The sequence below is a fragment of the Oncorhynchus mykiss genome, chromosome 5, assembly GCF_057628025.1.
Source record: "Oncorhynchus mykiss isolate SJ-2025 chromosome 5, ASM5762802v1, whole genome shotgun sequence".
Taxonomy (NCBI): Eukaryota; Metazoa; Chordata; class Actinopteri; order Salmoniformes; family Salmonidae; genus Oncorhynchus; species Oncorhynchus mykiss.
In genome coordinates, this window is record NC_143026.1 from 40,763,062 (window position 1) to 40,780,289 (window position 17,228).

General features: G+C 40.9%; 5 protein-coding genes across 5 annotated transcripts in view; 1 reads left to right on the forward strand and 4 right to left on the reverse strand.

The window, feature by feature from the left end:
- Positions 1-6,299, reverse strand: part of LOC110523807 (poly [ADP-ribose] polymerase tankyrase-1) — a 115,145-nt gene extending 108,846 nt beyond the window's left edge. The window contains exons 1-2 of the mRNA XM_021602843.3: positions 3,871-6,299; positions 1,681-1,905 (exon numbers count right to left, since the gene is read on the reverse strand). Coding sequence (XP_021458518.3) covers positions 1,681-1,905; positions 3,871-4,300 — 655 coding nt within the window. The 5' untranslated portion in view covers positions 4,301-6,299. The remainder of the gene's footprint in view (positions 1-1,680; positions 1,906-3,870) is intronic.
- A 2,362-nt stretch (positions 6,300-8,661) lies between these two features.
- Positions 8,662-12,797, reverse strand: LOC110523810 (heat shock protein 30). Its single transcript, XM_090234808.1, has one exon. The coding sequence runs from the start codon at positions 12,670-12,672 to the stop codon at positions 12,028-12,030; it is 645 nt and encodes a 214-aa protein (XP_090090934.1). The 5' UTR covers positions 12,673-12,797; the 3' UTR covers positions 8,662-12,027.
- LOC110523808 (heat shock protein beta-11) lies at positions 8,739-9,572 on the forward strand. Its single transcript, XM_021602844.3, has one exon. The coding sequence runs from the start codon at positions 8,739-8,741 to the stop codon at positions 9,366-9,368; it is 630 nt and encodes a 209-aa protein (XP_021458519.2). The 3' UTR covers positions 9,369-9,572.
- Positions 12,798-13,679: 882 nt separating the features above from the next.
- Positions 13,680-14,594, reverse strand: LOC110515957 (heat shock protein 30-like). The gene has a single exon (XM_021594659.3). It carries the CDS (start codon positions 14,461-14,463, stop codon positions 13,819-13,821), a length of 645 nt encoding a protein of 214 aa, XP_021450334.3. The 5' UTR covers positions 14,464-14,594; the 3' UTR covers positions 13,680-13,818.
- Positions 14,595-15,470: 876 nt separating this feature from the next.
- Positions 15,471-16,411, reverse strand: LOC118964590 (heat shock protein 30-like). Its single transcript, XM_036977488.2, has one exon. The coding sequence runs from the start codon at positions 16,252-16,254 to the stop codon at positions 15,610-15,612; it is 645 nt and encodes a 214-aa protein (XP_036833383.2). The 5' UTR covers positions 16,255-16,411; the 3' UTR covers positions 15,471-15,609.
- Between the last annotated feature and the right edge of the window lie 817 nt (positions 16,412-17,228).

The window sequence follows — 17,228 nt, forward strand, 5'->3', positions numbered from 1 at the left end:
GTTGGAATGTGAACCTTCACCCCAGTCTAAGGGTTCTGAGAGCTCTGGACGCTGAAATACATCCCCACAGCATGATGCTGCCACCACCATGCTTCACCATAGGGATGGTGCCAGGTTTCCTCCAGAAGTGACGCTTGGCATTCAGGCCAAAGAGTTCAATCTTGGTTTCATCGGACCAGAAAATCTTGTTTCTCATGGTCTGACAGTCTTTAGGTGCCTTTTATTTGGCAAACTCCAAGCGGGCTGTCATGTGTCTTTTACTGAGGAGTGGCTTCCGTCTTTTCCCTCTACCATAAAGGCCTTACTGGTAACGTGCTGCAGAGATGGTTATCCTTCTGGAAGATCCTCCCATCTCCACAGAGGAACTCTAGAGCTCTGTCAGAGTTAACATCGGGTTCATGGTCACCTCCCTGACCAAGGCCCTTCTTCCCCAATTGCTCAATTTGACCGGACAGTCAGCTCTAGGTAGTTAGAAACTTCTTCCATTTCAGAATGATGAGGCCACTGTGTTATTGGGGACCTTCAATGCTGCAGAAATGTTTTGGTACCCTTCCCCAGATCTGTGCCTTGACACGGAGGTCTCGGAGGTCTACGGACAATTCCTTCAACCTCATGGCTTGGTTTTTGCAATGACATACACTGTCAACTGTGGGACTTTAGACAGGTGTGTGCCTTTCCAAATCATGTCCAATCAATTGAATTTACCACAGGTGGACTCCAATCAAGCCATAGAAACATCAAGCATTGATCAATGGAAACAAAATGCACCTGAGCTGAAATTCAAGTCTCCTAGCAAATTGTCTGAATACTTATGAAAATAAGGCATTTCTGTTTTTTTATACATTTGCAAATATTTCTAAAAACCTGTTTTCGCTTTGTCATTATGGGGTATTCTGTATAGATTTCTGAGGAATTGTTTTTATTTAATCCATTTAAGAATAAGGCTGTAACGGAACAAAAAGTGGAAAAGTCTGAATAATTTCCCGAAAGGCACTGTAGGTCAAAGTAAGTGACAGAGAAGGGACTGTGGCTCTAGTTTCTGCCCCGAGAAATGGATCTGGCCTGATGTTCTTTTCAATGGTGTCTGGCTTCCTCCCTGGAGACAGGGAGACTGTTAGGGCCAGACCATTATGGGCTGGTCAGAAAATGTCATTATGTCATTGAGATGTGATTCTGTTGAGATCACTAGGGGTGACATGTTCGTTTCAGGGCAAAATAACCTGACTGTAAGACTTGATGATACAATACGCAGCAGCAGAGCAACAGACCATAGACTCTCCTATCACTTTCTACAGCAGTTAGGCTATTATATGTTCTGTTATAATCTCCACCCGGCACAGCCAGAAGAGGACTGGCCACCCCTCATGGTTCCTCTCTAGGTTTCGTCCTAGGTTCTGGCCTTTCTAGGGAGTTTTTCCTAGCGACTGTGCTTCTACACCTGCATTGCTTGCCGTTTGGGGTTTTAGGCTCGATTTCTGTACAGCACTTTGAGATATCAGCTAAGGTAAGAAGGGCTTTATAAATAAATTTGATTTGTTAATTAAGCTGTTCATAACACAGGAGCCTTAGATTTGGATTCAAAGATAGCTAGGACTATTTTAAATGTGATTCAAGTGTGTAAAGTCAGCACAAAATGCAAGGTAAGCATAAAAGTTGCATGTCGTCGTAGATGTTTCTTACCGATGCACACGTCTATTTTGCCCTTGATGGCAGCCTCGTGGAGAGGTGTGTAGTTCCAGTTGTCCCGGGCGTTTGGGTCGGCGCCCTGACAGAGGAGCAGGCTGACCACCTCTGCGTGACCAAAGGAGCAGGCGTTATGCAAAGGGATCAAACCTCCGTCATCACAGGCGTGAACGTTGGCCCCAGTCTGAAGGAGGTGCTCCACAACATCCTTCCTCCCAAATCCTAAAAAGTGGAAAGATTGTGCAAAGTGTTTTTCCTCCTTACACAAATGGGTCTCTAAAACAGTGAAACACAACCTGTAATCATTGTTGAACATATTTTATCGTTTTTTCTGATAAGACATACTGGTTGTGTATCACATATACTAAATCAGTATGGTAAGCTGCAGGCTAAAGTTAAAAATAGACTTGGTTTCCTCCATTGTAATCGCTCCTCTTCACCCCAGCTGCCCAACTAACCCTGATTCAGATGACCATCCTACCCATGCTAGATTACGGAGACGCAATGTATAGATCGGCAGTAAGGGTGCTCTCGGACGGCTAGATGTTCTTTACCATTCGGCCATCAGATTTGCCACCAATGCTCCTTATAGGACACATCACGGCAATCTACACTCTTCTGTAAATTGGTCATCTCTGTATACCCGTCGCAAGGCCCACTGGTTGAAGCTTATCTATAAAACCCTCTTAGGCCTCACTCCCCCCCTATCTGAGATGGGTGGGTATAATTTGTGGAACATTCCAATAGGAATCTGTTCCAAAAACTTCGTAAAGTACAAGGTTGCCAACAAACAATGCATACAAAGTAACATGATCAATCCACCTAAATACCGAATAGGCATTAACTCACCATATAGCTTATTCTTAATGTTTGTCGATAGGCTACCAGAGTTACTACAGACATTTTTCAGAATAAATATGGTGAGTAAAAAACCTCATTAAAATAGCCATCTCCCTAGCCTGGTATCTTATTCTTATTGTTGGCAACCTTGTTATTTACGAAGTTTTTGGAACAAATACCCGTTGGAATGTTCCACAAATTATACCCACCCATCTGAGACATCTACTGCAGCCCTCATCCTCTACATACGACACCCGTTCTGCCAGTCACATTCTGTTGTTTTTTTTACCATGTCGACCTTGCAACCTTTCAGTTACTAGTCCAACGATCTAACTACTAGGCTACCTGCCGCCCCTGTTAAAGGTCCCCAAAGCATACACATCCCTGGGTCGCTCCTCTTTTCAGGTCGCTGCAGCTGCAACAAACACTCAAACTGGACAGTTTTATCTCAATCTCTTCATTCAAAGACTCAATCATGGACACTCATACTGACAGTTGTGGCTGCTCGTGATGTATTGTTGTCTCTCTACCTTCTTGCCCTTTGTGCTGTTATCTGTGCCCAATAATGTTTGTACCACGTTTTCTGCCTGGAAAGGCCTGTGTGTTTTGCTTACAACTTGCTGGCTAATACAGTGCTCCCTCCCCTAGCAAAGTACCTCAACTCCACAATGACTTCATCCACGGAGTTGAGCACGATATACCTTGTCCTCTGTTTGTCCTTGTCATTTATTTGCTTAAATCCACACTTTTTAATAATACGTGCATATTAATATATACAACCACTGGAAGGTGTACTCAATATTTTTTCTCTACGGTGGAAACGCAGAACATGTTCCAATAGAATCTCAAAAAAGTTTTTTTTTTTTAAGTTAAACTCGGTGGTGGTATTTGATTAACGTTTAATTAAAAACTTAAACTATATATTTTTTAAATCAAATAAAGAAAACGCAAGCAACAATAGAAAACAAACATTGGTACATGGTAAAGTTGTATCGAATAATTTCAATTTTTTGTTAAGTATCTAGTGCATATCAACTCGAACGAGTCGGAGGTTAATTTAAAAAACGTATCTACGATTAACTCCGTGGATGAAATCATCGCGGAGTTGAGTTACTTTACCAACCCCTCCCTGAGTCTAAATGTAGGCTAGTTGGCTCGGCATTTTCAACAAGTTAGCCTAACGTTACTTAACTAGTACGCGAAGTTTGTTAGCTAACAATTTAGCTTGCAGAAGTTAGCCTCAGAAAATGTAGCTAGTTAGTTAGCAATTTACTCAAGTAACGTTCGTTGGCTAGCTATGTTAGCTAAACAAACCAGCTCGTAGCGAACATTCGCCATCGACGTTACCTGCAGCGAAGTGTAGCGGAGTGGATTTCCGCCCAGCCATGTCCTTGGCATTCACGTTAACCGTATCCACCAGCCTCTTCACCCGCGATACGTCCCCATTACGACAGGCTTCAAACAGCTCTCTGAAAGTCCCGCAGTCGCTGCCCCCGGGGCTGCTATTGCTATCTGAGTCAGGACTAGAGCCAGCGCTGCTGCTACCCCCGGTGGTAGTGGAGCTGCTGCTGCTTAGGGCCGGGGCGGGGATATTGGGGGAGGCCGGAGTTAACTCTGGATCCCCGGCACTGTCTACTTCAGCACCCGCTAGCACCGAAATTATGCCACCACAGGGAACGGGAGGAGACTCCGGAGGAGTGAGTGAAAGAGAAATACTGCGAGGTGGCGAGGATATGCTCTGCTTTTGCTGTTGGGAAGAGCGACGAGACGCCGCCATTTTTACAGCAGTCCCACTGGCAACAAAAAATATATTGGCTAAACTTCCTGGAAGCGGAGACGCTAATTTCCGGTTTCTAATGTCAGCAGTGAAAGTCGCCCATGAAAATATTTTTAGAACTGGCTTTCAAAACGTTTTTTTAATCGTTTTTTTTTACACAGCCTATGGTTTAATCAAATTGTCTGATTAAAGAGCTTGTTATTCAATTGCCATAACAGTTTATTTTTGCTCTTTCAACCGAATAACTAGGCATGACATGGGTGAGACTTTCTCTCCTACACATGCACAGCAAATTCAATGGTTTTATAACTTCCATGGTCTGATATCTTATGTTTTTAGTGTCAGAGACAATAGTGTGTATAACTTCTAACAGCTACTATAGCTATATTATAATCAACCTTTACATTTTTTGCACTGTACGCAACCCTCAAAATAGCAGAAATAGACTGTCATATATGCTAAGGAAGATTCATTTCACTGAACACAATTTCCCTCTCGTCTGTGAAATTCAGTGTGCACGTACTGCACGATGAGTCATCCACAGTATTTCCCTATGCAGATCACATTTTTCACTTAATCTAAAGTAGCCTGAATCACCAGCAGGCAGGACTGCCTGTACTGATATTGAAATGGACGAGAATATGAAACATATCTAACAGGCAAAATCCGTTTCAGAAAAAAAAAACACTTTATTGCATGACTTAAATAGAAAATTACATTTTCAATGAGCAGTTGAATTCAGTGTCAGTCAGGTTGGCCTGATTACTTTTTCTGCCTTGACATTCAGAGCCTTGCAAATTACATATGAAAAAATGAAAGCTATTTGAATAACTATAGTCTATAGTGACAATGGTGAAAATGTACATTCTGCAACCATTCCGGTCTTACCCATTTCAACATTGTAAGCCTATGGTTTTTTGGCGTGTATAAGGTACAATTATGGGAGAAGTACTCTTGACCTGGAGTGCTGGGAAACACACAGGGAAGAAAATGTACTCAACACAGATAAAGGACTTGGAATATGTGCCCTGCTTCTTCTATTACTGAACAGATAAAGAAAATGACTCATGTGCAGGGTGACACCCAGTGGAGAACCGTGGCAAAAACAGGAATGTTCCTGAAGACACTGGAGCTCCAAGTGGCAGGATAAACACTGAGCAAAAATATAAACGCAACATGTAGTGTTAATCACATGTTTCATGAGCTGAAATAAAAAAAATACCTGAAAGTTTCCATACACATAAAAAGCTTATTTCTCTCAAATGCATACATTTGTTTACATTTCTGTTAGTGAGCATTTCTCCTTTGCCAAGATAATCCAGCCACCTGACAGGTGTGGCATATCAAGAAGCTGATTAAGCAGCATGATCATGACACAGGTGCACATTGTGCTGGGGGCAATAAAAGGCCACTTTAAAATGTGCAGTTTTGTCACACAACACAATGCCACAGATGTCTCAGGTTTTGAGGGAGCATGCAATTGGCATGCTAACTGCAGGAATGTCCACCAGAACTGTTGTCAGAGAATATAATTATAATTTCTCTACCACAAACTGCCTCCAACGTCGTTTTTGAGAATATGGCTGTACGTCCAATGTTGCGTTTATATTTTTGTTCAGCATAAAAGCTGTGAAACTCCCACTGCTGAGACAGAAACCAATGCAACCAATACAGTGCCATCTCAGAGCAAGAAGATTCAACATTGACTGAAGATGCTGTGCTCCCAGGAAGCTCCACATCGATGCACCAAATAATCCATTATCTGCTGAGGAGTAGGTGGCTGAGAGAGTGGTGCCCATCAACTGTAGCCTGCATGTGACAATGCAACAATCCCTCAACTCACAGACAGAGGGCAGCACCACAGAAGACAGCACCACAGACACACAGGAAAATGAATAGACAGGCTTCTAATCTTGTCTTTGTTTTTTTGTCATATGTTTTTTATAACATCTCTGGAATTATGTCTTATATGTTTAGTTTTGTGACCCAATAAAAATGTGCAAAATATATGTTTTTTTGTGTACCAACAAAAAGCACAAAGGTTTTAACTTATTTCACATACAATATTTAAGTCACAGTCTTTATCAAGTAATTGAAAAGGACCTGCTGTAACCCTAACAAAGGTCTGTGAAAACCCAGATATCTTATGTCAGGCTTCCCCCAACTGGCAGTCTGTGGGCCAAATTATTTGATACTTTTTTTGTTTTTTTGTAAACCAACGGACGTAAAAGCCTGTAAAAACTCCAGCAAATCATCTCCAAGTTATTTACATTTTGGAAATCTATTACAAAGTATTACCACGTACGCTGAGTATACCAAACATTAGGAATACCCATTACCCTCAGAACAGCCTCAATTCGTTGGGGCATGGACTCTACAAGGTGTCAAATGTTGACTTCAATGCTTCCCACAGTTGTGTCAAGTTGGCTGGATGTCCTTTGGATGGTGGACCATTCCAGATACACATAGGAAACTGTTGAGCATGAAAAGCCCAGCAACATTGTAGTTCTTGACACAAACTGGTACCGCTGGCACCTACTACCATACCCTGTTCAAAGGCAATTAAATCTTTTGTCTCACCAATTCACCCTCGGAATGGCACACATAAACAATCCATGTGTCAATTGTCTCAAGGCTTAAAAATCCTTCTTTAACTTGTCTCCTCACCTTCATCTACACTGATTGAAGTGGATTTAACAATTGACATCAACAAGGGATCATAGCTTTAACCTGGATTCACCTGGTCAGTCTATGTCATGGAAAGAGCAGGTGTTCTTAAGTAAATCCAACGGATGTCTCACATGCTGCTGTCACACTCAAACGGATCTTAGCTATACGTCCAGTCTAATGACTAAGTCACACAAAGGCAAGTTTTTATCATGTTAGAAAAAACACTAGCCTATGACAAGAGACAATTTTTTAAGTAGTAAAGTGGGATAGCAAGACTAATTTAGTAATTTTCCACAACAGTACAAATTAGTTTTAATTATGTTCCGGGGCCCTGACCATCCGCTCAAGAAAAAATCGTCCCGTGGCTGAATTTAGTTGATGATCCCTGTCTCGTGTCATAGTCCTGATTTAGATTCAGCCCTCTAGCTGCTCCTTCAAAAGTGTCACGCCCTGACCTTAGAGAGCCGTTTTATTTCTCTATTTGGTTAGGTCAGGGTGTGATTTGGGTGGGCATTCTAGTTGGTCTGTTTCTTTGTTGGCCGGGGATGGCTCACAATCAGAGGCAGCTGTCTATCGTTGTCTCTGATTGGGAATCATACTTAGGCAGCCTTTTTCCCCACATGTGTCTGTGGGTAATTATTTATTTTCTGTGAGTGTTTGAGTGCGCCATGGTTGCGACACGGTCTGTTTCTGTTTACTTGTTTTTTTGTGAAGATTTCAGTTCGATTAAAGATGTGGAATTACATGGACGCTGTGCCTTGGCTCATTTATGACAGGGAGTTTGAAGACAGCGAACGTGACACAAAGGCTCAGTGTGTTTCATCTGATGCCATGGTATAGGAAGACAGTAACTCCTTCTTCTCATATAGCAACTTCCTGTATGTTCCTTAACATTTATTGATCGGACATGGCATTAATCTGTGTCCAGATCAAGTTTCCTTTGAAATATTTAATTAACTTGGAGAAGTTGCTGGAAATAGGGTCTTAGCTGTTTTTGTACATTCAAATCGAGCATATTATTACATTATAGATTGTGACTCATTGTGCACACTATGAATACACACTATGAATAATTTTTGGGTCGTGTGATGTTCTCTCAACAAACACAACACTATATTTAAAGACAGAGTAAGGAAGCAATGTTGTCAGTGGGTGTCAATTTCAGAGTCACATCCAAGAAGATGGTTGAGGGAAATTGAATACTGACTCAAGCTACATTATTACAATGTTAATACATTTACTACATGTCATATCAATAAGGGGAAGGGCACTTGTAATTCCTTTTATGTCTGTATCACTTTTAAGGCAGAACCATATGTTATAACTGTTATCCTCATAAGTACAGTGATTTCAGGAAAACTTTGGATGTGTTGTCATGGGGGAAAGGTTATTCATGGACAGAAATGACAGCATGACAAAGCAGCTGTTGTAGATTACTTGCTCACTTTGGAGGCTACTCTTATTTAAAGGACGTTATGTGGCCCTGCGACTCTGACCTGCTTCAGCGGCCACTCTGTAAATAGAACAACGATATATCCCTAAGGCATTTGGCAGTCAGACTGCACTATTACCCAGGGCTTGTTTTGGAGAATGACAAAAGTTGCGTAGTCATAACACTCAGACGTTGGAGTCGGAGGAATGCTACTGGAACTTTCCATTTGACAGTATAAAAGCTGTGAGCCCTAGTCTGCTGGGGACAGAAGCTCGCGGAGACACAATCAGGGAGAAGAGACCAACTAGCAGAAACGACGCAGATTCGATTTTGAATATGCTTTGCCCCAGCATGATGCAGTCTTCCCTCAACCCAATGAGCCCAATGGGCCCCTTCATGGACTTCCACTGGCCTGTCCGCAGCCTCTGGCCAGAGACCCGGCCTCTCTTCTTCCAGATGGAGCAGGAAATGATGCGAAACATGCAGGAGATGAGGCACAATATGGAATATATGCAACGACTCCACCAAAAGATTTTCGAAGACATTGATGGCCCATTATCTTTAACTGACTTCAAGCCCATCGCTTTCCAGATGGGGAAAGAAAACAACCGCTTTGCCCTGACACTGGACACTAAAGACTTTTCTCCAGCGGATCTGTCTGTCAAGCAGGTGGGCAGGAAGCTGAGAGTCAGTGGGAAGACGGAGAAGAAGCAGGACGACGGGAAAGGCTCCTTCTCTTACAGATGCCAGGAGTTTAAACAGGAGTTTGACTTGCCTGAAGGGGTGAATCCTGAGACAGTCACCTGCTCTTTGAATGATGGACAGCTACAGATTCAGGCACCAAAAGTGGCTGCTGTGACGGAAAGCAATGAGAGAGTGGTTCCTATCACTTGTTCATCAGCATTAACATCACCCGGGGCTGCCACTGAGAGCACTGCTGTGGAGGCAGAGCCCAAGAAGGACTGATTACGATGACTCATTCATGATATTGCTGTAACCATTCATTTTATGTTTGGAAAATAAAAATAACTCCCATGAATACCATCATTTCTGTACTATCTCAATGAAATAACTATTTTGTCAAATTTGATGAATTCAACGTCAATAATTATCAATGGCATGGAATGTAAAGCCAATATTTTAGCATGTTCAATAAAGTTTTTTTTAAAATTGTGTCCCTGGAGTGGGTATGCTGGGTATTCCCTGGCCTGGTTTTGCTGCCATTTCAATACATGTCTTGAAAATCAATTAGTGGATTGAAAGACTATGTTTTGATATTATAACAGAGTTGAGTTTTATAAGAGTAATGTAGTTAGTCAAAATGAGCGCAAACAGGTTCCGGGTACATATGTACTGTATGGTCTGTGTGTGTCTATGTTAGTGTCATATTCACACTCTTCAAACTACGCTAGAGAATGTCTGAGGGTCACAGGAGTTGAGTGGTAGTAGTGTTCCCACCAGTCACCATGATATCGCTGAAGAGACCCTGCCATATCTGAACTATTTCTCAACACAATGTAAGTAAAACATTATGAGGAGTGTAAATACTCTACATCAAAAAGGTGACCAACCAGGAAATGATCCCAGGACATGAACATGTAATTGAAATGAAAGGTCTGGTGAGGTTTTAATGAACTTACAGGATTTTCCTGATTAAGTCAATAATGATTTCCTTATACATGAACAAAAATATGGGCTTGGATCCATCCAAAATGTTAAATATAGTTTCCTCTAGCTAGCATACTTGGTGGGTGGCAGGGTAGCCAAGTGGTTAGAGCGTTGGACTAGTAACCGCAAGGTTGCAAGTTCAAACCCCTGAGCTGACAAGGTACAAATCTGTCATTCTGCCCCTGAAAAGGCAGTTAACCCACTGTTCCTAGGCAGTCATTGAAAATTAGAATTTGTTGTTAATTGACTTGCCTATTTAAAAAATACTGTAATATTATCTTTAATTTCAACGAGGGAATTGAACAACTCTATTAGAAGTGTACTGAACATTTTATTGTGTAACAAAACGACAGAAAGACATTATTTCAGAGACAATCTAATAAAAACATGTAATGACATTTAGAGAATTAATTAGCAAAACAAGATAGTCTATGAATAATACTTGAGGCCAGGCTTTAGGCAATATGTATTTTGTCCATAGACAATTGATACTTGTGTGTCTGTGGTTCTGTCTTCTGTGGTGCTGCCCTCTGTCTGTGAGCTGAGGGAGTGTGGCATCTTCACATTGAGGCAACAGATGATGAGCACCACTCTCCCAGCTACCTCCTCCTCAGCAGAAAAGGGATTATTTGGTGCATCAATGTGGAAAGTTCATTTTTGATGAGAAATAATGGTGAGACAGGGAGCAGGTGACTGTCTCAGGATTCACCCCTTCAGGCAAATATAACTCTTGTCTGAACTCTTGGCATCTGTAAGAGTAGGAGCTTTCCCCATCACCCAGCTTCTTCTCCGTTTTCCCACTGACTTTCAGCTTCCTGCCCAACTGCTTGACAGACAGCTCCTCTGGGGAAAAGTCTTTAGTGTCCAGTGTCAGGGCAAAGCCCTCTCCATCTTTATCCAGCTTGTAGGAGACTGGTTGGATGGCCAAACAAACTTTCCTGTCATTGCCATAGTTCTCCACTGGGTGACACACTGAAGGGGAAGTGGTGACGTCACTCCAGCCAGCTTCTAAATCAGGTAGTTCAGTAACAAGCTGGATGGAGTCCACAGTCCTGAGATATTAGTGGTGCTGTATTTAAAGCAGGTCACCTTTTATTGGTTTCACTGGTGAATGATTCACTTAACTTAAATATATTTATGACTTTTAAAAGTATTTTGAACCATATTGCTTTTCACATTTACAGTATTGATGGATCATTTGCAATGCATATTCTGTAACATGCAATAGTATCAGCAAAGTCGAACAAAATTGGACAAAAGATCACAAGCTACGTTTTAAAGAGTTTTCACCACAGGCGTCATTGCAAGAAAGGTCCAAATGTAATTGAACACATTCTAAAATAATCCACGGAGAAATCATATTTTTTAGAAAGAAATTCAGATTGTACAGCATTATGAAATTGGTCATGTGTCGATTTTATGTTCCTATAACATTGTTGAAAACGGAAAAAATGTTTGTCTGGCATTATGTTTATCATATATTTACATCTGTTTTTTAATAACTAAAAACAATATTTTCTAGTTGTGGAAACTATTCACTCACATTCAATGATCTAAAACAGGACACTTGCTCAAAAAGGCCTACATTGCAAATCCTGACAAGTCCACATGACATTTGTTTTCAGAAGTCAGGTTTATAAACATGTCATAAACATGTTAGAATCAGAACATTTTCAGGAGAGCTTTTTGAAATTTGGATTTATTGAAAATGATCATTGAAAAATGTCAGGCCAGTGAGCCTTTTGGAATGTTAACTTTTGATGAGAAATAAAGGTCATTATGTTGATATCCGTTGAAGAGATCATAACAACTGCAATATTCTGTCAAATGGTATATTTTATTGATTAAATTAAAAAGCATATCATATTGATTGTTACAAGATATGAAATGTAAATGCATACAGTTTCATAACATGAAAAATATGTATTAGAAAATGTTTCATCCAGTGAAATAAAAATCAGTCCTCTTGTGAAATGGTGTTCTCTTGTTTCTTCTGTGTGTCGGTGATGCTTCCCTCTGTCTTTGACAGGAATTGTGGGGTTTTCACATCCAGGCTACAGTTGATGGGCACCACTCTCTCTGCCACCTCATCCTCACAAGATAATGGATTCTTTGGTGCCTGAATGTGGAGCTTCCCGTCATGAGCCAGGGAGCAGGTGACTGTCTCAGGATTCACCCCTTCAGGCAGATCAAACTCTTGTCTGAACTCTTGGCATCTGTACGAGTAGGAGCCTTCCCCATCATCCAGCTTCTTCTCTGTCTTCCCACTGACTTTCAGCTTCCTGCCCACCTGCTTGACAGACAGCTCCTCTGGGGAAAAGTCTTTAGTGTCCAGTGTCAGGGCAAAGCCCTCTCCATCTTTATCATGCTTGTAGGAGACTGGTTGGATGGTCAAAGAGGACGGGACATTGTCCAACTCTTCAAAGATCTGCTGCTGGAGTTTTGCCATAAGCTCCAGACTGCTCTTGATCTCTAGCAGGTTTCTCTGTAGTAGATCCCGCTGGCTGAGAAGAGGTCGGACCTCTGGCCATAGACTGCGCACAGGCCAGTAGAAGTCCATCAATGGGCTGAGGGAAGACTGGAATCCTCGGGAACACAGCATCTTCAGTCAATGTTGAGTGTTGAGTCTTGTGTGCTCAGTGTTGGATGTATTGGTTTCTGTCTCGGCAGGGGAAGTTTCACAGCTTTTATATGCTGCCACTTGGAGCTCCAGTGTCTTCAGGAACTTTCCTGTCATTTCCACAGTTCTCCACTGGGTGACACACTGCAGGGAAGTGGTGACGTCACTCCAGCCAGCTTCTAAATCAGGTAGTTCAGTAACAAGCTGGATGGAGTCCACAGTCCTGAGATATTAGTGGTGCTGTACCTAAAGCAGGTCACCTTTTATTGGTTTCACTGATGAATGAATCACTTAACTTAAATATATTTATGACTTTTAAAAGTATTTTGAACCATATTGCTTTTCACATTTACAGTATTGATGGATCATTAGCAATGCATATTCTGTGACATGCAATAGTATCAGCAAAGTCGAACAAAATTGGACAAAAGATCACAAGCTACGTTTTAAAGAGTTTTCACCACAGGCGTCATTGCAAGAAAGGTCCAAATGTAATTGAACACATTCTAAAATAATCCACAGAGAAATCATATTTTGAAGAAAAGAAATGCAGATTGTACTGCATTATGAAATTGGTCATGTGTCGATTTTATGTTCTTATAATATTGTTGAAAATTGAAAAATGTTTGTCCGGCATTATGTTTGTCATATATTTACGTCTGTTTTTTAATAACTAAAAACAATATTTTCTAGTTGTGGAAACTATTCACTCACATTCAATGATCTAAAACAGGACACTTGCTCAAAAAGGCCTACATTGCAAATCCTGACAAGTCCACATGACATTTGTTTTCAGAAGTCAGGTTTATAAACATGTCATAAACATGTTAGAATCAGAACATTTTCAGGAGAGCTTTTTGAAATTTGGATTTATTGAAAATTATCATTGAAAAATGTCAGGCCAGTGAGCCTTTTGGAATGTTAACTTTTGATGAGAAATAAAGGTCATTATGTTGATATCCGTTGAAGAGATCATAACAACTGCAATATTCTGTCAAATGGTATATTTTATTGATTAAATTAAAAAGCATATCATATTGATTGTTACAAGATATGAAATGTAAATGCATACAGTTTCATAACATGAAAAATATGTATTAGAAAATGTTTCATCCAGTGAAATAAAAATCAGTCCTCTTGTGAAATGGTGTTCTCTTGTTTCTTCTGTGTGTCGGTGATGCTTCCCTCTGTCTTTGACAGGAATTGTGGGGTTTTCACATCCAGGCTACAGTTGATGGGCACCACTCTCTCTGCCACCTCATCCTCACAAGATAATGGATTCTTTGGTGCCTGAATGTGGAGCTTCCCGTCATGAGCCAGGGAGCAGGTGACTGTCTCAGGATTCACCCCTTCAGGCAGATCAAACTCTTGTCTGAACTCTTGGCATCTGTAAGAATAGGAGCCTTCCCCATCATCCAGCTTCTTCTCTGTCTTCCCACTGACTTTCAGCTTCCTGCCCACCTGCTTGACAGACAGCTCCTCTTGGGAAAAGTCTTTAGTGTCCAGTGTCAGGGCAAAGCCCTCTCCATCTTTATCATGCTTGTAGGAGACTGGTTGGATGGTCAAAGAGGACGGGACATTGTCCAACTCTTCAAAGATCTGCTGCTGGAGTTTTGCCATAAGCTCCAGACTGCTCTTGATCTCTAGCAGGTTTCTCTGTAGTAGATCCCGCTGGCTGAGAAGAGGTCGGACCTCTGGCCATAGACTGCGCACAGGCCAGTAGAAGTCCATCAATGGGCTGAGGGAAGACTGGAATCCTCGGGAACACAGCATCTTCAGTCAATGTTGAGTGTTGAGTCTTGTGTGCTCAGTGTTGGATGTATTGGTTTCTGTCTCGGCAGGGGAAGTTTCACAGCTTTTATATGCTGCCACTTGGAGCTCCAGTGTCTTCAGGAACTTTCCTGTCATTTCCACAGTTCTCCACTGGGTGACACACTGCAGGGAAGTGGTGACGTCACTCCAGCCAGCTTCTAAATCAGGTAGTTCAGTAACAAGCTGGATGGAGTCCACAGTCCTGAGATATTAGTGGTGCTGTACCTAAAGCAGGTCACCTTTTATTGGTTTCACTGATGAATGAATCACTTAACTTAAATATATTTATGACTTTTAAAAGTATTTTGAACCATATTGCTTTTCACATTTACAGTATTGATGGATCATTAGCAATGCATATTCTGTGACATGCAATAGTATCAGCAAAGTCGAACAAAATTGGACAAAAGATCACAAGCTACGTTTTAAAGAGTTTTCACCACAGGCGTCATTGCAAGAAAGGTCCAAATGTAATTGAACACATTCTAAAATAATCCACAGAGAAATCATATTTTGAAGAAAAGAAATGCAGATTGTACTGCATTATGAAATTGGTCATGTGTCGATTTTATGTTCTTATAATATTGTTGAAAATTGAAAAATGTTTGTCCGGCATTATGTTTGTCATATATTTACGTCTGTTTTTTAATAACTAAAAACAATATTTTCTAGTTGTGGAAACTATTCACTCACATTCAATGATCTAAAACAGGACACTTGCTCAAAAAGGCCTACATTGCAAATCCTGACAAGTCCACATGACATTTGTTTTCAGAAGTCAGGTTTATAAACATGTCATAAACATGTTAGAATCAGAACATTTTCAGGAGAGCTTTTTGAAATTTGGATTTATTGAAAATTATCATTGAAAAATGTCAGGCCAGTGAGCCTTTTGGAATGTTAACTTTTGATGAGAAATAAAGGTCATTATGTTGATATCCGTTGAAGAGATCATAACAACTGCAATATTCTGTCAAATGGTATATTTTATTGATTAAATTAAAAAGCATATCATATTGATTGTTACAAGATATGAAATGTAAATGCATACAGTTTCATAACATGAAAAATATGTATTAGAAAATGTTTCATCCAGTGAAATAAAAATCAGTCCTCTTGTGAAATGGTGTTCTCTTGTTTCTTCTGTGTGTCGGTGATGCTTCCCTCTGTCTTTGACAGGAATTGTGGGGTTTTCACATCCAGGCTACAGTTGATGGGCACCACTCTCTCTGCCACCTCATCCTCACAAGATAATGGATTCTTTGGTGCCTGAATGTGGAGCTTCCCGTCATGAGCCAGGGAGCAGGTGACTGTCTCAGGATTCACCCCTTCAGGCAGATCAAACTCTTGTCTGAACTCTTGGCATCTGTAAGAATAGGAGCCTTCCCCATCATCCAGCTTCTTCTCTGTCTTCCCACTGACTTTCAGCTTCCTGCCCACCTGCTTGACAGACAGCTCCTCTTGGGAAAAGTCTTTAGTGTCCAGTGTCAGGGCAAAGCCCTCTCCATCTTTATCATGCTTGTAGGAAACTGGTTGGATGGTCAAAGAGGACGGGACATTGTCCAACTCTTCAAAGATCTGCTGCTGGAGTTTTGCCATAAGCTCCAGACTGCTCTTGATCTCTAGCAGGTTTCTCTGTAATAGATCCCGCTGGCTGAGAAGAGGTCGGACCTCTGGCCATAGACTGCGCACAGGCCAGTAGAAGTCCATCAATGGGCTGAGGGAAGACTGGAATCCTCGGGAACACAGCATCTTCAGTCAATGTTGAGTGTTGAGTCTTGTGTGCTCAGTGTTGGATGTATTGGTTTCTGTCTCGGCAGGGGAAGTTTCACAGCTTTTATATGCTGCCACTTGGAGCTCCAGTGTCTTCAGGAACTTTCCTGTCATTTCCACAGTTCTCCACTGGGTGACACACTGCAGGGAAGTGGTGACGTCACTCCAGCCAGCTTCTAAATCAGGTAGTTCAGTAACAAGCTGGATGGAGTCCACAGTCCTGAGATATTAGTGGTGCTGTACTTAAAGCAGGTCACCTTTTATTGGTTTCACTGATGAATGAATCACTTAACTTAAATATATTTATGACTTTTAAAAGTATTTTGAACCATATTGCTTTTCACATTTACAGTATTGATGGATCATTTGCAATGCATATTCTGTGACATGCAATAGTATCAGCAAAGTCGAACAAAATTGGACAAAAGATCACACGCTACGTTTTAAAGAGTTTTCACCACAGGCGTCATTGCAAGAAAGGTCCAAATGTAATTGAACACATTCTAAAATAATCCACGGAGAAATCATATTTTTTAGAAAGAAATTCAGATTGTACAGCATTATGAAATTGGTCATGTGTCGATTTTATGTTCCTATAACATTGTTGAAAACGGAAAAAATGTTTGTCTGGCATTATGTTTATCATATATTTACATCTGTTTTTTAATAACTAAAAACAATATTTTCTAGTTGTGGAAACTATTCACTCACATTCAATGATCTAAAACAGGACACTTGCTCAAAAAGGCCTACATTGCAAATCCTGACAAGTCCACATGACATTTGTTTTCAGAAGTCAGGTTTATAAACATGTCATAAACATGTTAGAATCAGAACATTTTCAGGAGAGCTTTTTGAAATTTGGATTTATTGAAAATGATCATTGAAAAATGTCAGGCCAGTGAGCCTTTTGGAATGTTAACTTTTGATGAGAAATAAAGGTCATTATGTTG

Coding starts and splice junctions, on each gene's coding strand:
- LOC110523808 (XM_021602844.3), top strand. CDS start 8,739: ATGCTTTGCCCCAGCATGATGCAGTCTTCCCTCAACCCAATGAGCCCA.
- LOC110523810 (XM_090234808.1), bottom strand. CDS start 12,672: ATGCTGTGTTCCCGAGGATTCCAGTCTTCCCTCAGCCCATTGATGGAC.
- LOC110515957 (XM_021594659.3), bottom strand. CDS start 14,463: ATGCTGTGTTCCCGAGGATTCCAGTCTTCCCTCAGCCCATTGATGGAC.
- LOC118964590 (XM_036977488.2), bottom strand. CDS start 16,254: ATGCTGTGTTCCCGAGGATTCCAGTCTTCCCTCAGCCCATTGATGGAC.